The sequence below is a fragment of the Calonectris borealis genome, chromosome 2 (genome assembly GCF_964195595.1).
Source record: "Calonectris borealis chromosome 2, bCalBor7.hap1.2, whole genome shotgun sequence".
In the NCBI taxonomy this organism is placed as follows: Eukaryota; Metazoa; Chordata; class Aves; order Procellariiformes; family Procellariidae; genus Calonectris; species Calonectris borealis.
Window position 1 is genome coordinate 53,522,493 of NC_134313.1, and position 27,670 is coordinate 53,550,162.

At 41.9% G+C, this 27,670-nt stretch overlaps 1 protein-coding gene across 2 annotated transcripts; it reads left to right on the forward strand.

Moving 5' to 3' along the window:
* Positions 1–1,852: 1,852 nt before the first annotated feature.
* On the forward strand, positions 1,853–27,657 carry ABHD3 (abhydrolase domain containing 3, phospholipase). Of its 2 annotated transcripts, XM_075142003.1 has the most exons (9): positions 1,853–2,176; positions 3,830–3,993; positions 6,517–6,699; positions 8,427–8,472; positions 11,335–11,447; positions 16,345–16,518; positions 17,187–17,235; positions 17,320–17,485; positions 25,511–27,657. In XM_075142003.1, the coding sequence occupies exons 1-9, from the start codon at positions 2,030–2,032 to the stop codon at positions 25,687–25,689; spliced, it is 1,221 nt and encodes a 406-aa protein (XP_074998104.1). In that variant the 5' UTR covers positions 1,853–2,029; the 3' UTR covers positions 25,690–27,657. The 2 variants fall into 2 exon arrangements, with proteins under 2 accessions (XP_074998104.1, XP_074998105.1); XM_075142004.1 differs by lacking the exon at positions 16,345–16,518 and having other exon boundaries at positions 1,891–2,176.
* The last annotated feature ends 13 nt before the right edge of the window (positions 27,658–27,670 follow it).

Sequence of the window (27,670 nt, forward strand, 5' to 3'; positions counted from 1 at the left end):
CCTGGGTGTGGCTGTTCTCCATAAGCAGAAGCAGAGGAAGCCTTCCACCCATTCAGTTTCCTTTTTCTGTAACGGCTGTGCGGAAAAGAAACAAACCCCAGATCCTTCCTAGCCTCTGCTTACCAATTCCCATACTCTTTTCAACGGCTGCAGTAGTGCTGCCGCCGTGTCTCTGGAAGCTTTGGACAGCTGACTGGATAGGAAGAATAGGTATTTTTAAATATCTTCAGAACATTGCAATACACTTTTATTAGTTTACCTTTCTTAATACAATATCAATTAATCACTTTGCATACTTCTATCATTCTGATTCTTTAATGAAATATTCTTAAAATTGTACAAACTGCTTTTACTTGAGAAGAAGGTGAGAAGTAGAAGATTTCTGCTTGTCAGATTGAACAGTAAAACATGCTTGATGTTTCCAAATCCCATATCCAAATTAGCAACAAAATCAGAAACAACCATTTGATTGCAAAGTCTTTAGATGTTACAATGGGTTTTCATAATAGTTGTCAAAGCAGGACTGGAATCCACTGTCGCTGCACCAAAGCAGAGTGTTTGATCACACAGTATGAACATGGTAACACTTTTCTCTACAGTACGGAAAGCTAAAGTCCCTTTCAGTATTTCTCTAAATTAAGCTGTGCCTCAATATCCAAGAGCTTGCACCACTATTTCATGGTGAGAAAGAAAAAGTTGGGCCCAGAGAAGAATCTCTCTGGTAAGACCTGTCTGAGTAAGAAGAAGCAATTGAAATAGGCCACATCGCATTTTCTGCTCTTACATTCTTTTTTTGGTTATGATCCCCAATTGAATTAGATTTTGAAATTTGGATATAGCAAGAAAACACGGATAAAGTAAGAAGTGAAGAGTCTCACCGAGCAAAGTATGTCTCTTCTCTCACCAGTTCATGGAGCTGAGGCATAAAATAAGGAGAAGGTAAGTATTTCTGTGTCCCGTGGTGCATGCACGCATCTCAAATAGCAGATGCTCGGCTCCAGGATCTTTGTGTTATCAGCTGTGCTCCTAGGACTTTGCCAAGGAAAAGACGCAGACACTGTGTGTCTTTTTCTGAAGCTGAAGGGGGAAGCATCTGAGTTAGCAAACACGTGAGGGTCTCCATGCAGCAATCCATACAGCTGAAAAGGGAGCGGGCAGAATTTCTCTTGGGAGTTAGAGCATACATCTACACCTCTCTGATCCTCACTAACACCTTGTAACAGCAACGGAGAAGTGGAAAAGCAGTTGCACACTTCAGTCTCACTTAAAATATTTAGGCAGATATTGCTGATTAACCAATGCTGCATCTGGAAGCGCTGGTGTCCCCTCTTCCTCCTGTACGGAGGATACAGGAAGATACAGCACTTGTGTCCTGTACAAATAATAGGGTTTGGGAAGGGGACACGCTGCCTGTCCAGGAGGGACTGAGTTTCCACACGCCTGCATCAGCTGCTCCTCACGGTTTTGGACGGGTCCCTTTCCTATCTGACCCCACACGCCCTGCCTGCGGGAAAGCGCAGGGGTAAGGTGACACCGAAGGCGCCCCAGGAAGGCACCTGCCGTGAGGCGGGCGGTGCCGGCGGCCGTGCGGCGGAGGAGCCGGCCCCGCCGGCCGGCCGGCTGAGGTGCCCCAGGCCGCCCAGGGCCGCGCCCCGCCGCTTCGCTCAGGATTTCCTCCCTTGCGGGCGAGGCTGTGGCCGCCGCGGCGCGGCGCGGCCCGGCTCGGCGGCCCGCTTGCGGGAGGAGGCCGGCCCGCCCGCAGCCCTTCTCTCCGCGCCGAGCCCGGCCCCGACCTCCAAGCCGGCCCCGGCCCGCGCCCCGCAGGCCTCGGCGGCCGGGACGGGGGCGGGCCGGAGGCGGTGCGGGGATGCCGCCGGCGGCGCTGTAGCGCGGAGCGGTCCGCGGGCAGCGGCAGCGGGAGAGGGGCGGCAGCTCCTCCTTCTCCTCCTCCTTCCTCCGCGCCGGGGTGGGCTCGGCCGCGGCAGCCGGGGTGCGCTGCGCTGCCCTGCCTTGCCGCCCCGCGTGTGCGATGGACTGGCAGGTGCTGACCAGGGAGCTCTCCCTCTACCTGGAGAGCCAGGTCCGCGTGGGGCTTTTCGGCTCCGGCGTGGGCTTGTCCCTGGTGCTGGGCTTCGGCGTCGCCTACGCCTGCTACTACCTCAGCAGCATCGCCAAGGTGAGCGGGAGGGCGGCGGGGCGGGCGGGCTCCGCAGGTGTCCCGCCAAGGGGGGACCGTCCTGGCGGGGACCGTCCCGCGAAGGTCACCTCCACCTGCCCCCCTTAGGGGAGGCAGCCGGCACCCTTCTGGCGAGGGGAGCGTCGGCACCTGAAATGGCTGGGCGGGAGGAAGGGAGGGCGCAGCGCCCGCCTCGTCCTTACACCCCCCATCCCCCGCCACCTTCCTCTGGAGGTGCCGCTCCGGGGACCCGGCTGGCCGAAAACCCGCTCGTCCCCCGCACAGGCCCGTCTCCGCGGCCGTGCCGGGGCGCGCAGCTCCCCCGCCGCCCGCCGGGGCCGCTGGGACCACGGGGGAACCGCTGAGGCGTTTCCTCCGCTGGGGCCCGCCGGTCGCCCCCGGGGGCCGGGCGGCCTGAGGGAGAGCCCGTCTGGTCGTGCCTGGCCTGGGAGGGGAAGGAGCTCTGGCCTGAGGCGTCCCCGAAATGCCGCTGTACCAGGGGGAGAGCTTGGCTGGGGGCGACGGTTTGGAAAGGGAGGTCAGCAGCCCTCCCTCTGCAACAAAACCCCGACCTGTTCGCTGGTTTACTGGCAGGGCAGGCGATAAAGTAGTTTGCTGCCCCTGCGTCTGTCTTCAGTAACATCGTTAACACCTTTGGAGCTGCTATGAGAGTGTTTTGGGGGGCTAAGACACTCTTGTACATCTTCTCGTTAGTGGTGGTTTCACAGGTAAATGAGGCATTCACAAATTACTTGGATGCAGTGAGCCTGATCTGATCTAAATTGGCCCCTTGGTGAGAGCTCCTCGTTGAAAGCTTAATCAACTGAAAATACGCGTATCAAAAGATTTATGACTGTTGAAGACGTGTGTTGCCACAGTCCTTCACTGAACCGCTGAGAACATAGCCTTCCTCTTCATCGAGAAGAGGGTACTTGATTTTGGTCAGAGGAGAAAAATGAAAGGTCAGAAGGATGTGCCACCACCACTGCATAACAGTTTTCTTCAAAGCATCTGTTATTGTCTTATTAACACTTGCGTGTTGGAGAGTCAGTGTAAAAGAGAAGTTTAAGAAATGTGGTTGCTAAAACATGAGATGTTTGGTACACAGGGATTTCCACCTTAATTGGTATACAAACAGAAGCTGTAAGAAAAAACTCTGTATGCAGAGCATTATTGGAGATGAGTAACCAATGCAGCTGTGTACCGTAGTATGAGATGGGAGGAGGAGTGTCCTACCAGGTTAAAATAGGTACTGCAGGTGCACAGTCAAAGTACACAGATTAAGCGTCATTTCTGTGCGGTGCAAGAAAATTGATTCTGTAAAATCTTGCTCACCTACTGTGAGATGGTGTGGTTTTGATTTGTCAGTGAAAGATACAATGCTGGAAAAAGTAGAGCTAGAATAGCATGTTATTAGAAATAGGTAAGGAATCCATTATGTTTAGTGGGTTTCATTTTTCAGTTGGGCATTTTGGCATTTCCTTTGGTTTTCATTTACTCATCTTTTTACCGTGAAAGGAAAAAGCATTACAAATGATTATATGAAAGAAATCAGTTTACTGGGAGGGGATTTAAACAAGCCTTCATTTCTTTCTTTCTTTGTTAGTTTGTTTTATATGAATGCCCATGCCTGACTGTAGTCTCTCTTCCTAGAAACCCCAGCTGGTGGCCAGCAATGACCGTTTCTGCCGCTTTCTGGAGGAATATTGCCCTGTTGTGACAGAAACTTACTATCCCACAATTTGGTGCTGGGAAGGTCGGGTGCAGACACTCCTGCGTCCCTTTATCACCTCTAGACCCCAAGTACAGTACAGGAAGTAAGTGCCTTTCTTCTGGAAAGTAATCGATTTGGCAGCCAGGTTACCTTACTCTGACTGTGTCACAGCTACCGTCGTTGCTCAAGCTTGTGCCCATTTTTTTGCTTTATGCCTGCCTTTACAACTCCATTATAGACTTGGAACCATCTCTATCCTGGATTCAATATACAGTAGGTTTAAAAGGTCAAGGTTCCCAAATGGCCCTATGTTAGCTCAGAGAGTTTTGGAGCACTGAAATATTGGTGACAATATAGGAACTGATGTGGTCATACGTTCACAGGATCACACAATGGTTGAGGTAGGAAAGGACCTCTGGAGGTCACCTTGTCCAACCCTCCCCTGCTCAAGCAGGGCCACCTAGAGTCAGTTGCCCCGGACCGTGTCCGGACGGCTTTTGAATATCCCTAAGGATGGCGACTCCACAACTTTCCGGGGCAACATGTGCCAGTGCTCTGTCACCCTCACAGTGAAAAAGTGTTTCCTGATGTTCAGAGGAAACCTCCTGTGTTTCAGGTTGTGCTTATTGCCTCTTGTCCTGTCAATGGCCACCACTGCCAAAAGCCTGGCTCCGTCCTCTTTGCACCCTCCCTTCAGATATTTAAACGTGTAGATAAGATCCCCCTGAGCATTTTCTTCTCCAAGATGAGCAGTCCCAGCTCTCTCAGCCTTTCCTCATAGGAGAGATGGTCCAGTGCCTTCATTATCTTTGGGGCCTTTTGCTGGACTCTCTCCAGTATCTCCATGTCTCCTTTGTACTGTGGAGCTCAGAACTGGACACAGCACTCCAGGTATGGCCTCACCAGTGCTGAATAGAGGGGAAGGATCACCTCCCTCGACCTGCTGGCAATGCTCCTCCTAATGCAGCCCAGGAGACTGTTGGCCTTCTTTCCTGTGAGGGTGCATTGTTGGCTCATGTTCAACGTGGTGTCCACCAGGACCCCCACATCCTTTTCTGCCAAGCTGCTTTCCAGACGGTCAGCCCCCAGCCTGTACTGGTGCATGGGGTTGTTCCTTCCCGGGTGCAGGACTTTGCACTTCCTCTCATTGAACTTCATTAAGTTCCTGTCAACCCATTTCACCAGCCTGTTGAGGTCCCTTTGGATGGCAGCACAGTCATCTGGCGTATCAAATATTCCGGTGTTTGAATGCCACCATTTTGCGAAGGTCATGCAATCACTGTATCTGTCCATTGAACCAACATGTTCTACCTTCACCATAGCATGGCCATATTCAGCCTTGTTTTGAGCATATAAAACTTCTGGGATTTTCAGAGTAACTTTTACCTGTGAGGTTTATGTTGTGTTCTTTGATGCCTAAATTCTAAGAGGAAAAAACCTTATATTTATTGTTTGTCCTCAGCTGAGCTCTCTCACACAGAAATGAGACTTAGTCTGGCAAAGGAGGCTTTTGGCACAAGACCTAAGGAGAAGTACTTTTATGTGCCGGAACCTGGATGCAGCACAAGTTGTTTCAGCTCTGTTTGCATGGTAGAATAGATTTAGCACTTAGCAGCTTCCCTTAGTTTTAGTAACTAGGAAACATTTCAGTGGTATGGCCATGTCCACTTTTTCTAGCCCTTCTTGTATACTCTCTGTTTCAAGGTTTGTGAGGGAAGAAACATAGTTCCATGGGGCAATGCTTATTTTGCACCATTTGAGATTGTGTTGGCAGTACACACCAGCATTGCATCTACTTTCCATTACTGAAAAAGGGCAAAGCTGAGCTAATGAGTCCAACAAGGCTGATGAGCTTTAAAATCTGGAGTAGGTGCTATCAAGACTTTCAAATGAAAAATCAAATGCAAGGTAGGCTTACATTTTGGTAGTTCCTACACCAACTCTCTCGTACAATGTCTTCATTGCCAGGAAGAGGGAAGATGCTATATGTTTCTAAAAAAAGAATGAAACCTTCTTGTCATTGTTTAATGCATGCTTATCTTCTTGGGATATTATAGTATTTGTTGCATTCTTAAGATATATGGTTTAAGAGTGCATTCTAGCAAAGTTTGTGGAGATACAGGGGGAAAGATATAGTAGTGTGTGTCTATGTTCCGTGTGTTTAAAACGTAACGAAGTGCCATCCATTATACATGCTGCTTCTTTGGATAAAGAGAAAAAATGTCATAAATGTTTAACACATTGCCCAGTGTGCTATCAGAAGATTGTCAGATGATCCAAAGGAAATCTGCAGTACACAAGCCTATATAAAAGAGAAGGCAATGCCAAAAATCACATTAGTTACAAGCTTCCAGTACATCAGCAGCAATTCATGAAAGGCCAGCTCTTCATTTACTGTGAACGGGAATTACTCCACAAATTGACTGTGCTAACTCATGTCAGCTGTAGGCATGGCTCTTTCTGAATGGTAAACACGCAAACATACCTAGTTAGGTGGCACTTTGAGTATTAAAACATAATTAAAAATGCAGAATTCATACCTGGTAATTTGTACACTGTAAGCATTCTTAATAGTATGCATGTATTTTTCGACCTAATCAGTGTTGTCTTGAAATGTGCCTTTCAGTGAGCTCATTAAAACAGCAGATGGAGGACAGATTTCATTGGATTGGTTTGATAATAGTGACAGCTTATATTATCCGGATGCCAGCACAAGACCCACAGTTCTGTTATTGCCTGGCCTGACAGGAACGAGCAAGGAATCCTACATTCTTCATATGATCCATCAAAGCGACACGCTGGGATATAGGTGCTGTTGTATTTCATTGCTAGTATTTTCCTGCTTCTAATAAGATCAGATATAAGTATGTATATGTATAAGATGCCTTCCTAAGGCAAATGAGATCTAAAGACATTAGTTTGTGTAAGAAAGTATTGGTAGTAATAATAATAATAGTAGAATTATGTAACAGGCAGTACCTTTGGAAGGGCTGTTTTAGTATCTACAGATGTGCCCCAGAGATTGCAGTGAAAGCCAGCCAAGTCTGCACAGGCCTTTGCTGCTGCTTCTTAAATTATAATATCAGTATCTGTGTTGCCTTTACACTTTCTAGAGAAGGGGTTTGTATTCAGCTCCAAGAAGACTTGTGTGGATGGGTTGCTGGCCGCAGGCCTCAGAGGAGGTCAGCTTCTGAATGCCAAAATTCAGCAGCCTCAAATTCGTGAGTGCAGAAAGGAGAGCTGGCCTACTCTTACTGGTGGTGGTTAATTGTCACTGCTTAATTTAGTTTTGTTGTTAAAGGCTTCTGGTCAGAGTTGGGTAAAATAAGTGAATTATTCGATGAGTAGATTCCTTTATGTAATCATATTGCTGCTGCTGTGCTTTAAAATAAGTTGTCATTGTTCCAGGATCTGTATTTGGAATATTAAATTTTGTCTTTGCAGATTGGCTTCTGGTACTGACTATAATAACTTCTTCAAATATGTATATGTGAGCTTTTATCTACATGTCTGGCTATCTCTTCTCTGTTTGGAGGTTTGGATAACTGCTTTACTAAATTATGAAAGTAAAGTAGCACTTTAACTGTTCAAAGTACTTTTAAAATAACTTTAAAACTTACCAGTTACAAATATCAGAGGAGGAAAGCCCTCAAATCAACAACTTCTTGCTATTAATTTTGTAAGTATTCCTGAAAGAAATATCTGCATTTGATCACCTAAGAAAAGAAGGTATAGCATTAAAAAGGAGAGCTTTAGGTCAGATTTCAACAGAATGCTATAATTTTGTTTTTAAACAGCAACATTTGAGAAAAACACCAAAGTAAGTAATTTTTCATGCCTTTAACCCATCTAAAATATGTATATATTATTTAACAAAATTATTACAGTGAGATGGTAGAAGAGTAATAGAAAAGTAAGATTTATTAAGAAAGCATAGATCCTTAAATCACGGTAATACTGCTAGAAAATTCAGAGACTCCCACCAGCATAGAAAGAACAGAAACTTCTGCTACACCAGGTAAAAAAAAAAATCCTATGCCCAAGAACCTGCAACTTAGATGCAGCTGCCGTTATAATTTTGATTGGGCTCACTTCTTGCTATTTAATACAATTACGTAGCTTTGGAGGATGTCTACACGTGGATCTCTGACGTTCTCCTTCAGAGCACTGCTTGAGGCTCAGCCCTGCACTGGCAGAGCTTACGGCTCGTCTTTGGCCAGCTCAGGGTGCAGGCAGGACAAGATGCGTGTACCATCTTCAGGCAAACCCTGGGGCTCTCATCCTGCAATCTGACCTTGACCGGCACGTCACAGAGCTCACATAGAGTCCCACTGACCTCAGCGAACTCCGTTTTGGTATAAAGGTTGTTCCACACAGGTCAGCCTTTAGGATCTGTAGGACTGTGAATATTTATGTGCTGAATTTACTCATAGAACTGGCTCGTTTTTCTTTATGCATTTTCATTTTTTTTGTGTGTTTGTCTTTTTAAGTGGAATGAACAATGTGTATAATTGAATTTACTGTCTCAATTTTTAGATGCGTGGTTTTTAACAATCGAGGAATTGCTGGTGAGGATCTTTTGGTAAGGATGACTTCTAAGATAAACCTCTCTCACTTATAAGTGGTATATATGGAATCACTCATGTCTATTTGTACGGCTGGATTTAAATGAGAGAAACTCACAGCATATGTTGAAAATGCAGAGAAGAGAGTCTAGTCATCTGGCAGATCAATCATGTGCCAATAATATTCCTCTTTTATTTTAAAACTCAGAGAGGTCAACTGGTCAACACACAATTTTTGTGAACATTTCATTTTAGGAAATTATTTAAATTATTAATATCTGTAACATTAAAATGAACAATCCTTATACTTTTCTTTCCAAAAATACTATAGTATCTAAAATGCACATATCCAAGAAATTCTGTTCAATCAATGCAATTTTCTTCCGTAGTTTTAACATACAAATCCAAATATAAGCAGTCATAATTACTCTCCCAGTGGCCAATATGAGTTTAAACTAGATTTTCATATGGTTAAAAAGTTGTGCCACTAAAATTGATCCATAATGTATGTTATTGAATTAATGAACCAGATTTTTATGGATAGCCATATCCAAAAAGTTAAATGTGTTCTTGTATTTTTCTCAGCAATTATGACACAAACTCAGCTACAAAAGACATTTTTTGTGTTTGGGACAGACGTATCATGTTTGCTTAGAAATAACTGGCAGTTCCACAAATGACAAAGTCGTGAAGCTAAACGTTTTCTGCAGCTAGGGACAAGGCATGATGAAATATTGCTGAATAAGCTTTGTTTCTTCGTGTGCGTTTTGTTGACAGTTCTGCAGCTGGAATGAATGTGCATAATACTTGGTATTGTTTTGCATTTTTTAATCCCCTGGTTTCAAACTTTAAAAAGCTCAGAATGTTTTCCCATAATCAGATAAAGCATTTCAATGCAAATATTGCCATGTTAAGAGTAGTTTTCTGCATACTTTTGGAGATGGATCTACAAAGCAGTTTTGAGATACACAAAGTCCTTATTGATGAATTTCTGAATTGTTAAGAGAAAAGATCTCTTGTTTGGATGCATTGTGTGTATTTTACCATAATCGGATTTACATCTTTAAGCTTTATAAGATCTTACTGCAAAGCAAACCAGCTGAAATTATCACATTTTCTGCAAAGGGGTTTCTACATTTTAATATAAAATCCCTAGTTAATGAGTTTGAAGCATAGTTGAGCACCACAGTAGAAATCAGTCATGCAAGTAGTTCTTTTTCTAGTCTCTGTAAAGACAGATTCAAATTTACACCAAACAATAATTATTTTAAAGATCAGTTTTTAAATGCTGTTCTTGTTTGTTATTGAAAGTTACTGTGAATTATTGTTATGGAATAATTAAATATTAGATTGACCACAGCCAATGTGAGCTAAGATGGTGTTTGAAAATATCTTCATACAATGAGTAGATAGATAGACATTAAAGTGTCAGGAATTAACTGGAATTAAAATGCAACATATCTCTCTAGTTTTATAAACTTTTAATCAAATACACTTTCACTTAGAATACATTAGACTCTAGTTACCAAAAATAATTTATTTTTCCTTGTAAACTTGACAATTTAATTAAAATAAAACACATTCACACTGTTTATAATTAATAGGGTGTAAAACAGTGAAGAGTGATTCATGTGGATGAGAACTGGAAATGCAACATAAATGGAAATTAAGACCGTCTTCAGTTTTAATTATCCAGATTTAGCTTTTCTTGCCTTTTTTTTTATCTTTGACTTCAACATTTCAATATTCTTGTTAAATGTATTTTAAGTAATTAGTTTCATCTAATTAAACTTGTTAAAATTGCCCACAAATATCCAGGCTGTATAACTGAAAGCAATTTAAAAAAAAACCACCTTAAAAAACATTCTTCCTTCAGGCAACAAATAACTTCAATTAACTCATAACTAAGTATTTTTACATTCAGTTTATACTGAATTTTGGCAGGCCAGCCACAACCTATAGTTAAGTCAAGGCCACTAACACTTTTAGTAGCAACTCTATAGTTAAAAGCTCTCTCGTGCTGTAGATGAAATCTAGAGAACACCATTAGAAAAAACTTATTTTACTGTGATTCTTACTGTACCTAAAAGGTATGCCGCTCCAGATAGTCCCCCAGATTCTGGCCTGTAGCAGTTGTCTGTGCAGGTGAGGCTCAAAAGCTGTGCTTATCCTTCAAGTAAGCAGGGAAGGGGTTACCCAAATCCCGGTGATGCCAGTGGAAGTCATTCCAAGTCCCAATTAAAGATGTGAAGAGATGCTGATGGTAGATAGAGAAGGGATAATATGGGTGTTTCATTGCTTTAGTTAATAGAGTATTTTAGTAAATGTATTTAGTATTTTAGGTAAATGGCACTGGTGAATTTATCTATCTATTTATTTGCTCGTATTGTGTGCAGAATCTAAATATTGGCTACTTTTCAAATGCTAGCTGACAGAACTTGAAATCTAATATTTTCTTTTGCATTTGAATGTGCGTGAAGATGGTAAAATCGTCATTAAAACTTTCTGTTCTGTAAATTGCAGCCTTTATGATGTGTTTTCATTTCCTCGGGGTATTTTAAAAATATCGGTGCCTATTTAGTTCTGATCTAGTTCTGTCTAGTTTAGCTCGTGGCTTTGTGTTCAGATTTCATCTGATGACCTGGGGGCTGCAGACACTGAAGATATTTGTCACCTGTTTTATTTTGTAATGATAACAAGTATAACTCCTTCCTCCACCTCCTCATGGAACGCTCTGGGTTTATATTTGCCATTTCGGCAGCTTCATGATAAATGCTAAATTTATCTCGTTATATAAATGACCCACTGTTCAGTTTGCTTTGTCCTTAAAGGATAATACAAAAGCTTATGATGGCATTTTTCCCTCTGACTCCTTACAGACACCACGGACTTACTGTGCAGCTAACACAGAGGATTTAGAGGCCGTTATTCACCACGTACACAGCTTGCACCCCGCAGCTCCGTTCATGGCAGCCGGTGTTTCTATGGGAGGGTAAGGTGTTACGTACCGCAAGTCTCAGCTTAACTATGGTCGTAAAATGAGACGGTTGTAGCCTGACTGTAAATCCTTACTCTGCAATACCTGCCGTACTTACTGAACTGCAAGTAACTTGGGTTCTGTCTCCAACAGTCAATATTCAGAAGACTTTCAGAAACTTCGTATCTTTAAGGCTTTTAGCTCTGTGTCAGGGAAGGTCGAAATTGGCCAACGTTCAAAAATTGAGGGGGGTGGAGAAAGACAGGAAACACTGACAGACAGATTGACAGCCAAACACATGGGCAATACAATCTTTGGAAACTATGGAGGCCGTCTTTGGAACAGAGGGATAACAAGTAGGAACTAGAGCTAACATGCCATGTTTCTTAGTAACCTCTGGAAATTACAAGATTTATCTTCACTCTGTTTGGGTTCTGCAGTGTGTGGGTAGGTTAAGCTGGAAGAGATGTGGGTATCTGCTCTGTCTGGCTCAGAAGCAAGTAGTATTGTTGTTGAAACCAGTATGGGTTGATACATGTGGTACTAAGCCTTGCTCTTTCAGCTGCTCTCTATCTAGTCATTAACCTGTCTTAGGTGCAGGACTTTGCTTTTGCCTTTGTTGAACTTCATGAGGTTTCTGCCAGCCCATTTTTCCAGCCTGTTGAGGTCCCTCAGAATGGCAGCCCTGTCTTCCAGTTCACCAGCTGCTACCCACAATTTGACCTGCAAGCTTGGAAGGCTGTCAAAAGCCTGGCTAAAGTCAAAATAAGCAACATCCACTCCTTTCCCCTAATCAACAAAGACAGTCAGCTCATCATAGAAGGCAATCAGGTCGCCCAGGCATGCTTTGTCCTTGGTAAATCCATGCTGGCTGTTATCAGTCACCTTCTTTACCTTTACATGCTTGGAAATGGCTTCCAGAGGATATTTGCAAAGCACTGAGGTTAGGCTGACCAGCCTGCATTTCCTCCTCCTTGCCATTCTTGTAGATGGGTGCCTTTTTTTCCAGGCATCAGGAATATCCCACAGTTGCTGCAACCTTTCAAAAGTCATAGAGAGCAGTCTCATAATGACATTGGCTGCCTCCCTCTGGAGCTTTGGTGCACCTCACCTGGTCCCATTGACATGTTTATGCCCAGTTTGCATAACTGGGCCCTAACTTGATCTTCCTCTGCCACGTGTAATACTTCATTCTCCCATACTCTGCCACTAGGCACAGGGACCTAGTAGGCCTGAGAATGGACCTCAGCAGAAAAGACAGGGAAGACAGGTAGCCTCTGCTTTTTACAAATCCTTTGTCACTAGGTTCCCTGTTCTGTTGAATAGTGGTCCCAGGAGGGAATAAAGGCTGGTCAGCCTAACCCCAGTTCTTTGGGAAGATCCTCTGGAAGCCATTTCCAAGCATATGAAGGATAAGAAGGTGACTGGATTCATCAAGGACAAAGCATGCCCAAGTGATCTGATTGCCTTCTATGATGAGATGACTGGCTTCACTGATGAGGCGAAAGGAGTGGATGTTGTTTGTTCTGAGCCTTTTTTTGTACCAATGTACTTACAGAAGCCTTTCTTGTTGCAGAAGCCTTTTTCTTGTTGTCCTGCATATCCCTTGCTAGTTCCAACCCCAGCTGAACTTTAGTTTTCCTAACTGCATCCCTGCATGCTTGGGCAATGACTGTTTCTCCCAGACAGCCCACCCCCCTTCTACCTTCAGGATACTTCCTTCCTGAACTCAGTCAGGAGTTTTTTTGTTTCTGGTCTTCTCCCACTCTTGCTTAACTTCCTGCACATCAGAATGTACCACACTTGTACTTTACATTCAGTTAGCCTTAAGGTCAAACAGTTCTCCCAGACCCCTTTGCCCATCAGGGCCATCTCACATGGGATCCTGCCAACCAGATCCCTGACCAAATTAAAGCCAACTCTCTCCAGTACTGTATTTCTGCTGCTTACCTTCCCCACGCACTTTTGATCTTAAAAATCCACCATCTGATACTCTCAGCGGCCAAGACTGTTTTGCACCTTCCCGTACCTGACGGGTTCTTCCTTACATGTGAGTAGCAGGTCCATAGAACATTTGGGTCATTGATTGTGTATCAAAAGATTGCCCTCAATACTCTCCAGAAATCTGGTCTGCTTGTGCCTTGCTGTGGCAATTGATGTTGGGATGGTTACAGTTCCCTGTGCCTGGTGATTATGAAGTTTCTTTTAGCTGTCCAAAGACACGGATTCTCTAATTCCTCCTCTTGATCAGGAGGTCTGTAGCAGACACCCACCATGATATGCCCTTTGTTAGCGTCCCAGATGATTTTGATCTATTAGCTCTGAATTGTTGCTCCCTCTGCACCAGGGAAAAGTTCTGTGCATTTAAATGTCTCCTTTGTCTAAGGTGCAAACCCTCCTCCTTGCCTTCAAGGCCTTCATGAAGCGTCTGTTTGCATCCATCATAGCATAGTCTTGTCTGCCTGCGAGTCCTCCCTGTCTGTGTGATCCAATAAACTTGTTCTGTGACTATGCACAGACTTCTAATTCCTTCTATTTTTCCCATGCTGTGTGTTCGTGCATGTACTGGCACATGAGATGGTCCGCAGTCATGCTGCTTTCTCAGGGAAGTGTGAGAGCCTCCCCCATTATGCTATCCCTTGGGTGTTTCATCAGCGCCTGCCAGGCCTTTGCTTCTCTTCAGGCTTTGTCCTCCATCCCTTGACAAACCTAGTTTAAAACTCTTCTTCACAAGGTTAGCGAACCTGTTGGCTCTTGTCTCACTTGGCATGCTATCTCTCCCCAGCTCAGACTTTTTTGCATACAAAACATGAAATAACATGATGTATTGCAAAAACATATTTCATTGGAAATGGTGAAAGCCAAAGAAGCATTTGCAGTAGAGGCTTGTTTCAATGACAAGATACAGACTTAAAGTAGTTCTTCATGGGTAACTTCATGTGTGGTGCACCATTACACTAGAACTAAGAGGGCCGGGGTATAGTAGGTGGAGAATCAGATTTCAGGGCTGAAGGTGCAGTAGAAGCTAGCCGTTCTGTGAGTGGTACAAAAGACCAGTTCAGCCCTTAGTGTCATTTCTGTCCTTGGCTTAACCTAGTTATGGTATCCTAAATAGTGGCGAAGTCTGTTAGTATGGCACAGGGGATCTGTGTTGTGTTCCTGGCTTTTGCCTCACCACCACCACCACTGGGTGATTTTAGGCAAGATGTTCCACCTTCCTCTTTCCAACATGTTTTTAAAGTCCTGAACCACAAAGAGAAAGCATATGCTTAATGTACAGAAAACTGGAAGAGTCTCTAATCATCCACATGGGGACTGTTTCCATGCTTCAAAATTAATTGGAACACTTGCATGTTTAAAATTAAGCAGGAGCAGAGATCTCACCAGGGGCATATTGTGAAAATCATCCACTTGTCTTAATCTTACAATAGTTTTTATTATCTCTCTCTTTTCAAAATTTTCTGAATAGCCGGTTAATCTATACAGGACACATTTGCCCAATGAAGAGGAAAAGTAACCATTCACTTCACAAAGCTGTAAATGTAAATGAAAGCCCACTTGTTCTACTGATCTTCAGTATGTATTATTCTGGAAGGGGACTTTGTTTTCTAACTTAAAGATTTCTGAACCTTCTCTCTACCACATATATTCTGTGAATTCTGTTAGAGAGGTGGCTTATTCTGCTACTGCAACTTTTTTTAAATTGGTTTATGGTTCAATGTTCTTACAGTATATAAACTGGTGACTCATAGGTTCCTCCTCTTCTGTGGGTGAGAGGGAAGATATGCTACCTAACTCCTATATGTGCCACAGGTGACTTTCCTCATTGGTTCAGCTGTGTGAGCTGCTGGGTTCCTACCGACTGGCAAGTCTTTGGTAATACCAAAGACTGGTTTCCCTTTTGCACTGCTGTCTTATGACCTGGTAGGTAGTGCACGGGGATAAAGTCTCTGTGACGGCAGGCTGGTTCACGATGTCTTTGCGAAAGGTTGCTGTCTCCTGAAGTATGGTAGATGAAGCCAAGGTACAGAGTATTGGTGGTCCAGGGAGCTATATTAAGTTGTAGAACTTGTAATGTTTTGAGTTAAAGGCTTGGTATTAAAATGCTGGTTATAAACTTCGGAGCCTCAGGCAGTAAAGTAAGACTTACCCCTTTTCTCTTAGTATTTTTCTTTTACTCTCTTCCTGCTACTTTAATTTTTCTACACTTGAAGGGTCAGGTACTGGTGAACTCTCCCCTTTTTTCAACTCAACTATACATTAGCAGTAGAGACTGTAAGTTGCAATTGGTCAGAAAGGCAAGACTTAAGCCATTTATTCGGCTCATAATTTTGTTTCACTAGTTATATTCATTATCCAACACTTCATTCTTTACATACTTTGTGCTAAAAAACAGCTGTGTTGTCTTGTATGTGTGAGGTGGGGTAAAGGCATTACCTTCAACTCAAAAGACAGCTTCATAGTGAGGCAGGCGTGCCAGGGGCAGCTTGCATTTGTCAGGCACACTGATCATATTTATTAGATCAGGAAGACCAAGAGCTTGTAAAATGGTAAAACTTACTAACAACTTGGGAATACCTGTTCCATGAGTAAGATACATTTATTTCACCTTTTCCTCCCTTTTAGTGATATAAATAAGGCTAGTATATCTCTGTTTATTTCTAAATGCACTCCTAGCCACATCCGACACAGTGCGCTCAGTTCCTCTCTGACAGTAGAGGGAGAAAGCAAACTTCATGAGTCATATGTTGATTACATTGACTACCTTTTAGAAGTATTAGGCACAACTGTAGGGTTGATACAAGAAACAACTGAAAAACAGACAAAAAGGTGGCTGATTGTTATATTTGCTTTAAATTGAAGCAAACAATTTGATAGTATATATGTTTCTGTTTTTCATTTCTGTTTGTAGCATGCTTCTTTTAAATTACCTGGGCAAAACTGGCAGAGACACTCCTTTAATGGCAGCTGCAATTTTCTCTGCGGGTTGGAATGTTTTTGAATCTGTAGAATCTCTGGAGAAGCCACTAAACTGGCTTCTTTTCAACTATTACTTGACTACTTGTCTACAATCCTCTATCAGCAGGTGAGTTGCCTTCTGAACTATTTAGCAAGGTGGAAGGATGTTAGCATGAGATCTACAGCAGGTATAATAATATTGGCAAAATTAATGCTGTAACAACACTTCACATAGCTGTTCTGTGTGCATTCTTCTGTGAGTTTTGAAATCAAGAGGACCTTTGCAAGAAAGATTGTCATCAATGTGACTAAATTTCTCTGCTCCTCAGGGGACTAGTCACAAGACCAACGTACTTCTATATATATGCATTATGAAGTGAATGTATTTTTTAATTTTTTAGACATGCACATATTGACTTTGAGTATATATGTATATATACTAATTCTTTTAAGTTGGTGTTGACTGGAAAAGCATGGAAAGGACTAGTTCATCCTCTGCTTTATAAAATCAGGGTGTATTTTGTATTCCCAAATATTTAGTTCTCTTATCTTTGGCATCTTTCTCATGGCTTATGTAGATTTTTACTATGTTGCTGGATGTGCCTGCATATGAATGAACAATTCTTTTCTTCTGCTCTTGGATTCCAGACAGATTTTTAATATGACAGAAAATTAAAAACAAGCATGTTCTTGTTAGGGAGTTATTTCTATAAATGTATCTGTAAAGCAGAGGACTTCTACACCTGTTTATATAACAAAAACCAAGCCCTCCAATTTTTCTCTCTTTCTTTTTAGGCATCGACAAATGTTGGAGAAATTATTTGATATGGATCTCGTGATGAAGGTATGTGAAAATGTTACTTTTGCTTTAGCTGGATGCTGTTTTCCAAATGCTTACATAGTTCCCTATTTGAATTCTGTACTTCAGGCTAGAACTGTTAGAGAATTTGACAAGCAGTTCACTTCAGTCATGTTTGGCTACCGTACAATTGATGATTACTATGAAGATGCTAGCCCATGTCGCAAGCTGAAGTCAGTAGGAATTCCAGTGTTATGCCTAAACTCTCTGGATGATGTTTTCTCACCAGGTCATGGTAAGTTTAGGCTTTTTAAAATCTATTTATTTGTATATGCAACCATTAAGACAAACTACATAGGTCTGAGAATTAACTCAGACTATGCGTGGAGGTGTGTTTGAATGTTTCTTCTACATAGGATCAAAACCTCCAGGGATGGATCAGTCCTGCAATTTACTTACAGTGTAAGACGCACATAAAACAGCTGATGATGGAGAGACCTGATTAGTACAGAATGCAGAAGCACATGGGGTGGCAATCATTTTCTGCCGAACATGTGATCATTATGAACATTCTGCTTTTGATCTGAAGATCAAAACCCTGTTGCTAACTGTCTTGAAAAGATACACTTGTTCCTGCGGTCTGTGTATTGGTTATAGTGTCTGAGAAGAGAGGGAGAACAAAAGCTAATGTAATGTAGAGGAAAACCACTATAATGAACAGCTGGTTGAGGGGACGGTCTTCAGCAGTGAACACCTGACACCTTCAAATATGAAGTTTATACACTCGATTTATTTCAGGGAAGTTTTCTTCTGCCACCACAAGTCAAGTGAGATTCTTGTAGAATGAGTCATGAAACCAAAGTCAGTAGGCAAACAGATTAGAACAGCAAACAGAAGAACGAAGGAATTGGAAGAGACTCTGTGTATGTGTGTACTGTTTATCTGTGCACAGATGTACAACACATACAGAAACATGCACACACTTACATTACTATGTATATTCGAAGACCTGTTAGAGACAAACGTGACATGAAGACAAAAGGGCCGCTCCAGTAGAGTGCACTAGAAAAAAACAGTTTGATTTCTTCTCCTCTTGAACAAAAAGCATCCATGCTATGCATGAACAGTAGAAAGAGGTGACAGCCACCTAATATGAGGGAAAAAATGGTGACTCTGGATTAGCCAAATGACCTATCCCTTACATTGGCCAAAACAGAGGCTTAAAAAAAGAGAAAAAGATCTGGGCAAACATAGCAATATTCTTACAGAATACTGCATCCACCTTTAATAATTTGCAGTTCAGGGACTTTCTGAGACAGAGTTAGTCCCTTTGTATTTACTAGTCTCTGTGGGATTTTTTTTTTTTCCTTGAAAGTGGCCAGTTGCTGTTTCTGTTGTAAGTGTATAATGCCCTGAAAATGAGAATGGATGGGGCTGTGACCCTAAAATCTGTGTCCAAATATAAAATCTGGCTAGTGATTCTGAAGATAAATTTTTATGGGTCTTATGACCCTAGGGGTGACTTTTCCCATAGTACCGCAAGGTGGGTGGTCTGCTGTGCTATGCTTCTGCCACTAAGTATCTTAGAGAGGGAACAATGGCTTCATCTCTATGTTTAGCTCTAATTCAGTCTGTGGTTTCTGTTCTAAAGTGAAGTAGTAACTGTGGCAGGAGGAAGCTAGCTAGTTAGCACAAGTAACAGCAGTGAACCAGACAGTGTGCTTCTGTCCCCAGAGGATTTGTTAACCTTTTCCAGCCTATTATCACTGGGACTGGGACCTTTATTAGTAGATTAAAGCTAGTGCAGATACTCCATCCCCTTGTGTCTTCATTTTAGAATACAACCTCCAGCTCTCAAGAGCGAACCATCGACCTTGACCCCGTGAAATTCAATCTGAACACAAGAAAATACTTTTTTATTATGAGAGTGGTCAAACACTGGCATAGGGAGGTTGTAGGGTCTCTGTCTATGGAGATACTCAAAACTGATTGGACACAGTCCTGGGCAACCTGCTCTAGGTAACCCTGCTTGAGCAGGGGGGTTGGACTAGATGATCTCAAGAGGTCTCTTACAGCCTCAACGGTTCTGTGATTGTGTAGTTTGACTAGCCAAAAGATTGAGTCCCCTAGAGTACAGCTGTGGCACATCTCTCCTCCCTTGAAGCTGATTTTTAAAAGAAACACAACAACTTGGTGAACAGTGGATTATAGGGATGGTCTCTTGTGTCAGATTTAGGTATCAAACCTATCATTAGAATGCATTAGAAGTCTTGCAGTATAGAGGGGCATGAGGTAGAGCACCAACACTTCTGAAACAAGAAGTGTTAGAGTCTGTTGTAATGACTGTCCATCCTCTCTTAAACTCTGACCCTAACCAGCCCTTCTCCATGAAAATGTTTGGGTGGTTAGGCATTCATTTATTCCTTGTTCACAGCGTAATGCTGTTGGCTGTAAACCATTGTCCTTGTGGTGACAAGTTCACCTCAGAAAGGGCCACCAGGACAATGTTGATTTACAGCTAATAGCATGACTCTGTTATGTGTGTCTATCCTTGGCTCCTTTTTTGTTTGTGCTATGCACCCTCAATGTGAAAAGTTGCACTGGCAGGAGGCACAGGGCACCCTGATTAGCAGCCTAGAAATTATGGCTGCTGCCATTAGTTACTGGAATTCATTAATCTTGACGCTTTTGCAGGCTGTTTTATGTTAGCAAACATAACGGGCTGGTGTTACTCTGAGAGGTGACTTTATTCTGGTAACTGGCTTGTTTTTTCTGATGTAAAAGTGTGTGGACACGTGTAAGCCTGTGGCAACCAGAGGCAGTTTCCACTCACAACTGTATAATGGATTCAAAGCCACAAATTTTTTTCTCGTCCAGACCCCAGCCTTTTATTCACTTTGGGGACTGGTTATTTCATGCGTCATCTCTCCCAGTAATACCTACCAGCTTTTAAGCTACCTTCTACCTGTGTTGTAGATAGCTGTAGTTTCCGACAGCTGGGGAACAGACCTAGGAAACTCATGAGGGAGAAAGCTGTGCCAGAATTCCTTTGTGTTTAAGTGTCCTTTATAAACCCAGCCAATCTGTCTTCCTATAACAGAGCTTGGGGGATACAAACCCCAAGTCTGCTTTGTCACTACACAATACGGACCTAAAGAGAGACTTCCCTTAAAAAGTGCAGATGCTGTCTCTGTTGCCTCTTACTACCTGATCGTTTCTTCTCATGTAGCTTTTTGGTACACTTCGTACTTCCCAACAATTATTTTTGAATATATTGTGAAAATGTGCCCTTTGATCTCAATCCAGTATTAGGAAGAAACAATTAATTTGCAGTCCTTCCTTAATGTTGCTGTTTAAAGTTCGAGCTTGGCAGCTGATGTATCTGTAGCTTAATTCTGGAATGCAGTTCTTATATTGCATAATACTAACTAATGAAAACAAATGCTTTCTTCGTTGCATGACACTTCTCTCACCATAACTAATTTAAATGAGCCATTGCTTCAGGAAATATGTAATATAACCAAGTCAAGCCCTTTTATTTTGTAAGTGTCAAAAATAAATCAAGAAGATGGAATGATAGCATTCATTATCAGTATCATGTTTAACTTTTCATGAAGTGGCATTATTCTCCTCAAAGACTTTAGGCAGCGTATTAGGCATCTGACTTAAATTTCACTGTACTAATGCTTAGCTAATTGTTGCTGGTGTGTGTTGTGCCCAAGCTGAAAGCCTGCCCTTGAAGCTAGATATCATGCCAGGTCCCTCCTGATCCACTGGGCCAAATGTCTGAAGCTCAGTTATACTTTTTATTGAACTCTCTGAACCTTTTCCGTCCCTCTGAATGCAAACTTGGAGTAATTGCTCTTAGGTGTTATTTTGCATCCTATTATGTAAACAGTGCAGTTGAACAAAGTTGTCTGGAGGGACCAAATGGCCAAGGAATGGCCAGACGGATAACAATTAGGGTAAGAGTTTAAGGAAAGAGACAGAGAGAGAGAGAGTTTAAGGAAGAAATCAACCAAACAATGAACAGATAGCCTGACAGCAATGACTTATTTAAGCTGATGCTGCTTCACATGTATGTTTTTCTATTGTTCTTTTTTAAAAAATACTTTTTGAAAAAAAACTACAACACATTGATTTTAAGAAGGTAATTCTGGACATACGTATTTGCATTGTGGTTCTGTGATCACAAATAACAGGTCTGTGCCTGCTGCATGAAACAGCAGTACAGATTTTGGTCAGTAGAAACTTAAGTACAAGGTTACATGTTCACAAAAATGAACAGTAGTATCTTTTGGCATGCCATCCTATATCCTAGAGTGCATCACATCCAGTGTTCCATTCATCTGCCCTTCACATTGCAGAATTTGCTCTACTGCATTGTGGGTTTATTTGTGGATGGCTAACGGTCCCTAGAAACAGCCTTAAGAAAAGTACCACACCACTGCCAAGCATTTTGGCACTGGAGAGCAACACAACATTTTCAATTTTCTCCTGAGAAGCTGCAGAGCAAGAAACTCTGCCGGGAAGAAGTCATACCAGTGGTGACCCAACTGTATCAAGACTGACTATGCCAAGGGCAGGCTCTCCTGTTCACCACAGGGGAGGTAAGAGCAGAGAGGTAACAGCAGGTCAAACTTGGCACCTACTAAAAATCGCCATTGCAGATGGAAGCAAACGACTGCATATTCAGCACAGTGCTGCAGCTTGTGACAACAGCGATCATCTGTGACAGAATTCTGCTGTAAATGCATGTTAGTTAGAATAGGGAGAACTTCAGGATGGGGAAGATGACATTCGTGAAGACCTATGGCTTGCACCTACCTGGCACAGAAGATAACCCACATCCTAGTGCTGGTAGGCTTCTAGGAGAGAGCTGCTGTAGCTGTTTGGAGGCAGGTGGCACATGGCACCTACTACAGTATTGCCAGTCAGTTTGGGAATGAATAATTAACCACCAGCAAACTGATTTGGGAGGTATCATTACACTGGCAATCTCTGAATGACAGGTATGCAGAGGTCACGGTGAGCTTTGGCCTTAAGGGCTTCCCCAGCTGGGTTGGCACAGCAGAGGAGACATTTATTGTCATCTCCCTTCCACATGCCCAGGAAAACGCTTTCTCGGCAAGAAAGGGTATTTCTCTCTATCCTTTGACAGTAGTCTGACAAAGTGAACAGCCGTCATGTTTTTACACAATCTTAGCTAGTCAAGAGGTGTGTTCAGGCCAGTATGTAGCTGATCCTGAATCCGTTAGGATCGATGGAGTTCTCATGTTGTCTCTGATTCCTGGAGATCAAGTGTGTCTCTCCTCACGCTCCTCCCCATACCTTTGCATATAAGCCTATCCATTAGTCCCCTCAGTGACCAGGGAGACAGCTGCAGAATGGCCATGGAAAGTGTGATTCATTGCCTGAAGCAGGAATGGGAGACTCAGGCTTGAATCTGATCCCCACTTCACTATCGGGATTCTGTTTAACATGGCCCAGGCGCTACTAGAGGGAAGAGGAGCAGATGGCTTGGTACAGGTAAGTGGGCAAATTCCCATGCAGTCGGCAGAAGCTGACATGAATTGTAGGCACGATAGTTGTACACGGCAATGTGTTCATCCACAGAATCCAAAGGAGCCAGATCAGAGACTGCTGGGCAGATTAACTGAGGCAAAACTCCAGATGAGTGCTTGCTGAGTCTGGAGTCTGAAAATGATGCATGTGCTGGATTGCAAGAAATAACACATTGTTTTCTGTATCTCTTGTTTTCAGCCTGTGCTATTTCCCAGTCAAGGCTGGCAGGCCCTAGGCTTTTATTTCATTGACTTTCTTTTTAGTCTTGCCTCAGTATTGCTTTAAAAGGCCCAGATACTGCATATAGTATTTTCAATTTTCCAGCTGAACAAAGGAAAAGTCAAGGACTTTTTGCAGAGACAGTGAGAAGCATGGTTTCTTCCACCTAGTAAAGAATCAAAATCACTTACTAAATGCTGGAATCTATAAACTACTTAGATTCATGCAACTTTGAAAGGAGGAAAAGAGTGAAAGAAATGAATAGCACTGAGTAGCAAAGAATCTCACGTACTCTGCAAGAGAATCCCTGTTGCTCTCTGGAGCTCAGTCTGTGCTCCATTCAGGGCACAATCAAGTACCTTACATTATGGGCAGGAACCTTATAACACAACATTCGTAAAAGACACTAACCCTGCTATGGATATAGTTGGTTTAGCATCCACGCTGAGGCTCTGGAGCGGAACAAAGCACATCGTTCTGGCACTGCTAGTAAGGACCTCTGAGGCACAGACTGCTCCCCTGACTCTGCAGGTCCAGTGCTTCTGCCCTGATCTATTTTAAGTTGTGCATCTGTTCACCACAGTCATTGCATTCAAGATCTTGAGTGACGTACTCTGGCTGGGGGTCCTTTGGCTAAGGAACCGGTGCCATGCTGTTACTCTAATTGCTGAAAATGAAGGCAAATTGGCATCTGAAGCACACATCAAGGAGTCTGCCAGCACTCGAAAGTAAGGAACTCAGCTAAAAAGAAGGTAGTGATATGCAGGGGCAATGACCTTTGAGACAGCAAATGTATAAAGGGGTAAAGGAAAGCAGGCTCCTAGAAATAGGAGTGAGTGAGGGGTGTCTCTGAAGGAAGTTCAGTCAGAAAGGGATGTGGACAACTGAATCCCCCAAAAAGTGAACCTGATTAGAAGTCTCTCTTCAAAAATACTTTTTAATAAATAAGGCAGCAATAGAAATCCTGCGAATGACTCGCTGCTTTGTGTTGTAGTACCAAGGCATTTTCACTTTAGCAGTGTATGACCTAAAATCAGATTTATTTTCTTGTGGAATCATAACCTTTTTTAGACAATACAGTGAAATTCCTACTACTCCCTTCTGTCTGGACAGAGCATGTTGTCTTTTGCTGATGTTTTTTCTGTCAATCCTGAATAATCAAAAAATCTGTATGAATTTTATTTTTTTTCCTTTCCATGAAGTTTATTATTTGAAAACTGGAACTTCAAAACGCATTCTTTACTGAAGTGTATTGATACTTCTGTTTGTTCAGGAGTATATTTAGCATACTTAAAACTCCAGAGGAATTTGCTTAAATAACTTAATTTTTATATCAAGAGTGCAAACACCACAGCTCCATAAGGCTCCACTGTTGTGTCAACCAGTTCATGTGATAATAGTGTCATCCCAACACAGTGAAATACCATTTGTAAAGTCATATGCTTTCTCTGTGCTCAGTCTGCACTAACTGACCTTTATTTTCTTTCACAAAGGGAACTGCCCAGGTGATAGCATTGATTAAGCTACACATCTATGCATATTAAAAATAAGAGGCACTGAAGCCTCCCCTTCTGCACATTCTAAGGTCAGCGCACGTCTCGGGTGTAGTTCACTGATGACTTCAAGCTAGCTGTAGGCTGTCACTGAAAGGGCCACCTCACCGCAGTCCTCATCTGACTGTGCCTGCGGTCATTCATATATTGGCATTAACATGGGGAACCAGATCAGGGAGCTGACCCAGCAAAAGAAAAATCCTTGTTATATCTGGTCTAATAATCTAAATTCTAAATTAAATAAATAATTTTCTAGCAGTCACTATTTGGTAAAGAACCACTAACCTACTGGATGACACGGGACAGCTTTCTGTGTCCATATGCAATTGTTTGCCCTTCCTCTTATTCTGTTTACCGTGCGTATTTAGATTGAGCTCCTCAGGGCAGGAACCCTCTCCCAGTGTGTTTGCATGGTGTGGTCTAAACATGCAGGTGCAATTAATGGCAAATCTGATATAATAATGATAACAACCTAGGATTATCTTTAATATTAGCTGATAGGATATCTTAAAGACAAAACCTTATTGTGACATTAAAGGTTTTGTGTTTGGAGTCTCCTACAAAAAGAATAGGATTCACAAATAAGGTCCTAGTTCCTCAGTTCTTCCAAAGTTGAATATTGCAACACAGGTTAAAAATTACAGGCTTGATTTTCCTTTCACTTACACTATTTATACCGAATCGTAAGTATGCATTAACACGGGTGCTGTTCCATCAGTGGGACTGAAAGAAAGATGAAGCCCAATGATTTCTGAAGCTTTTACAGCAGCCAGAAAAATCACAGAGATAAGGTGAGTTAATGATGAAGAGAGAAATGTTTTTTAACACAGCTATGGTTCTACATCCTGTGGTGCATTTAAGCATATGTTAATATTGTGCATGTTTACAAATGTATTACATGAGAAACATTTAAGAGAAATTATTCAGTGGCTGGCATTTCATAGAAGGATAAGGACTTAAAACATTTTTTTCCCCCCTTTTAGCTATACCAGTAGAAACTGCCAAACAAAATGCAAACGTTGCTTTGGTTCTGACTTCGTGCGGAGGCCATATTGGTTTTCTGGAAGGAATATGGCCAAAGAAGTGCACTTACATGGACAGAGTCTTCAAGCAGTTTGTGCAAGCTATGTTTGAGCATGGAGACAAAATCTTTAGCATGTAGCTTTGGACCACTATTATAGCACAGTAGCACATTCTGACAAGGGCAGTTAAGCTTAATGCACAAATTTTAACTCCTGTAAGCCAGCAAATGGATAAAGTCCATTACTACATGCAAAAATATTTTTTGCCTAAGATTTTGTAGCAAGAAACTAAATGTTATGTTGTCACTTTTGTATTTGTTTTTAATATGCCTTACTAAGAACGACCTGAAATGAAACAGTATTCTGCATACATCAAATTGCACTTAACCAAAATCATCAAGTAAACAGATTATAATTCCTCAGGATTTTAATTTAAAACAGTACATATTTAGGAAACTTAATTTAGATGGCTCTTAATATTAGAAAGGCAACACTCAAAATACCACATATTATCCTGTCACACATAGTACAAGTTGGCCCATTCCTTAGGGCACTGACGGTGAAAATCTTAAAATATGAAAACAAAAGGAGGGAACACAAAGAAGCACTGGTTCATCAAATAAGTCAAAATTTCAGCATGTTATTCCATAGCATTAGATTGATATCTGCTTTTGCTGTTCTACCCTGAGAGTATTCAGATTTAGGGCTAGTTATTGTTTTTTAAACCATGTCAATGCCATATTTGTCTTACATGATTATTTTTTAAACAGCTAATTTATAGTGTTTACATGTAACCAAAAGATTCCTTTAAAACAGTACTGTAATAACTTAAGTAATTAAAAGACATCTTGCATTTCAAAGTTCATGTAAAGCTGGGTGTTGTCATAGATTGTCATACATTGATTGTCATAGATAATGTCATACATTACTTCATATAACTGGTAAACTCGATGATTCTATCTGTTATGTTTATATTACCCTGCAAGAACATTTCAGTTTTAAAGAATAAACATTAGAACATCAGGAAATTATGATATAATCTGCTTTAAATTAAAAAAAAAAAAGATCCGAACCCTTTGTCTCTGCTATTGTTTCAGATAATTTCTAAAAAGAATGTAACAAACTGTTTAAAGAAAGCGGGGAGCTGAGGTGGGAGGTTGGAGCCCCGTCTCTCTGGTTCGTTTATTTGATCATTTGTCAGCACTTCGGCAATAGTTTGTCAAATCATTGAAGCCTTCGCAAACAGGTTTCTGCCCTAGTGGCTTACTAGTTTGTGAGGCTGACCAGGGCATCACTGTTCTCCTCAGCCCTGAAACAAGAGAGCGCCAACATGGACCTTTGAGGAAAAAGGACAGTTGGACAGTATGTATTTTGAAACTATTGGGAAGTTCTAATTTAGGGCATACTGAAATTAAAAAAAAAAGCTTTTAACCAGCTTCTGTGGAGCTCCCGCCTTGTGCTGGTCACTGATTTGGGCCGAGCCACACGAGATAAGTCAGGAAAGATGCCTTTGCATTTTTATTTTTATCTTTTGAGTGGGGTCAGTACAAGAAGAAAACGCGGATAAAAAAGCAAGTCAGGTCTTTTGTCTCAAGCAGTACGTGAACAGTTCTCTTGCAAGGCATGTTTCCTAGTAACAGCAAAGGAAGAACAAAAATACTTTTTGTCTTTAGAAAAAGAAATTGGGACATGCTCTACGAAAGCTAGTTTTGTAAGTTGGAAGGTTAAATTAAAAAAATGAGAAAGTGCTTTCAAGTTTTGACTTTTCAGACAAGTATTGGTCCTTGCCCAAATAATAAAATCTAAGTTATTTTCTCTCTAATAAGGAAAATGACAAAAGTGACTTGTAAAAGCAAAATGGAAATTTGTGCACTACAATACATGAAATCAGCATATTAGTAGGGTGCCTTATTTATTCTTACATTCATTTCCAGCTTTTATGTTCATACCAAAACAATGAGCAATAAACAGTGTATTGAGCATTATATTTGTAAAATTGTTTGGGTACAGTACTGATCAAAACTCAGCATTGAGTATTAATAAAAATAAAACCACCTACATTAAAAGCACACCTTACTGTTTAAATAAAAGTAACATGATTAATGGCAGAATTTCTGTCTC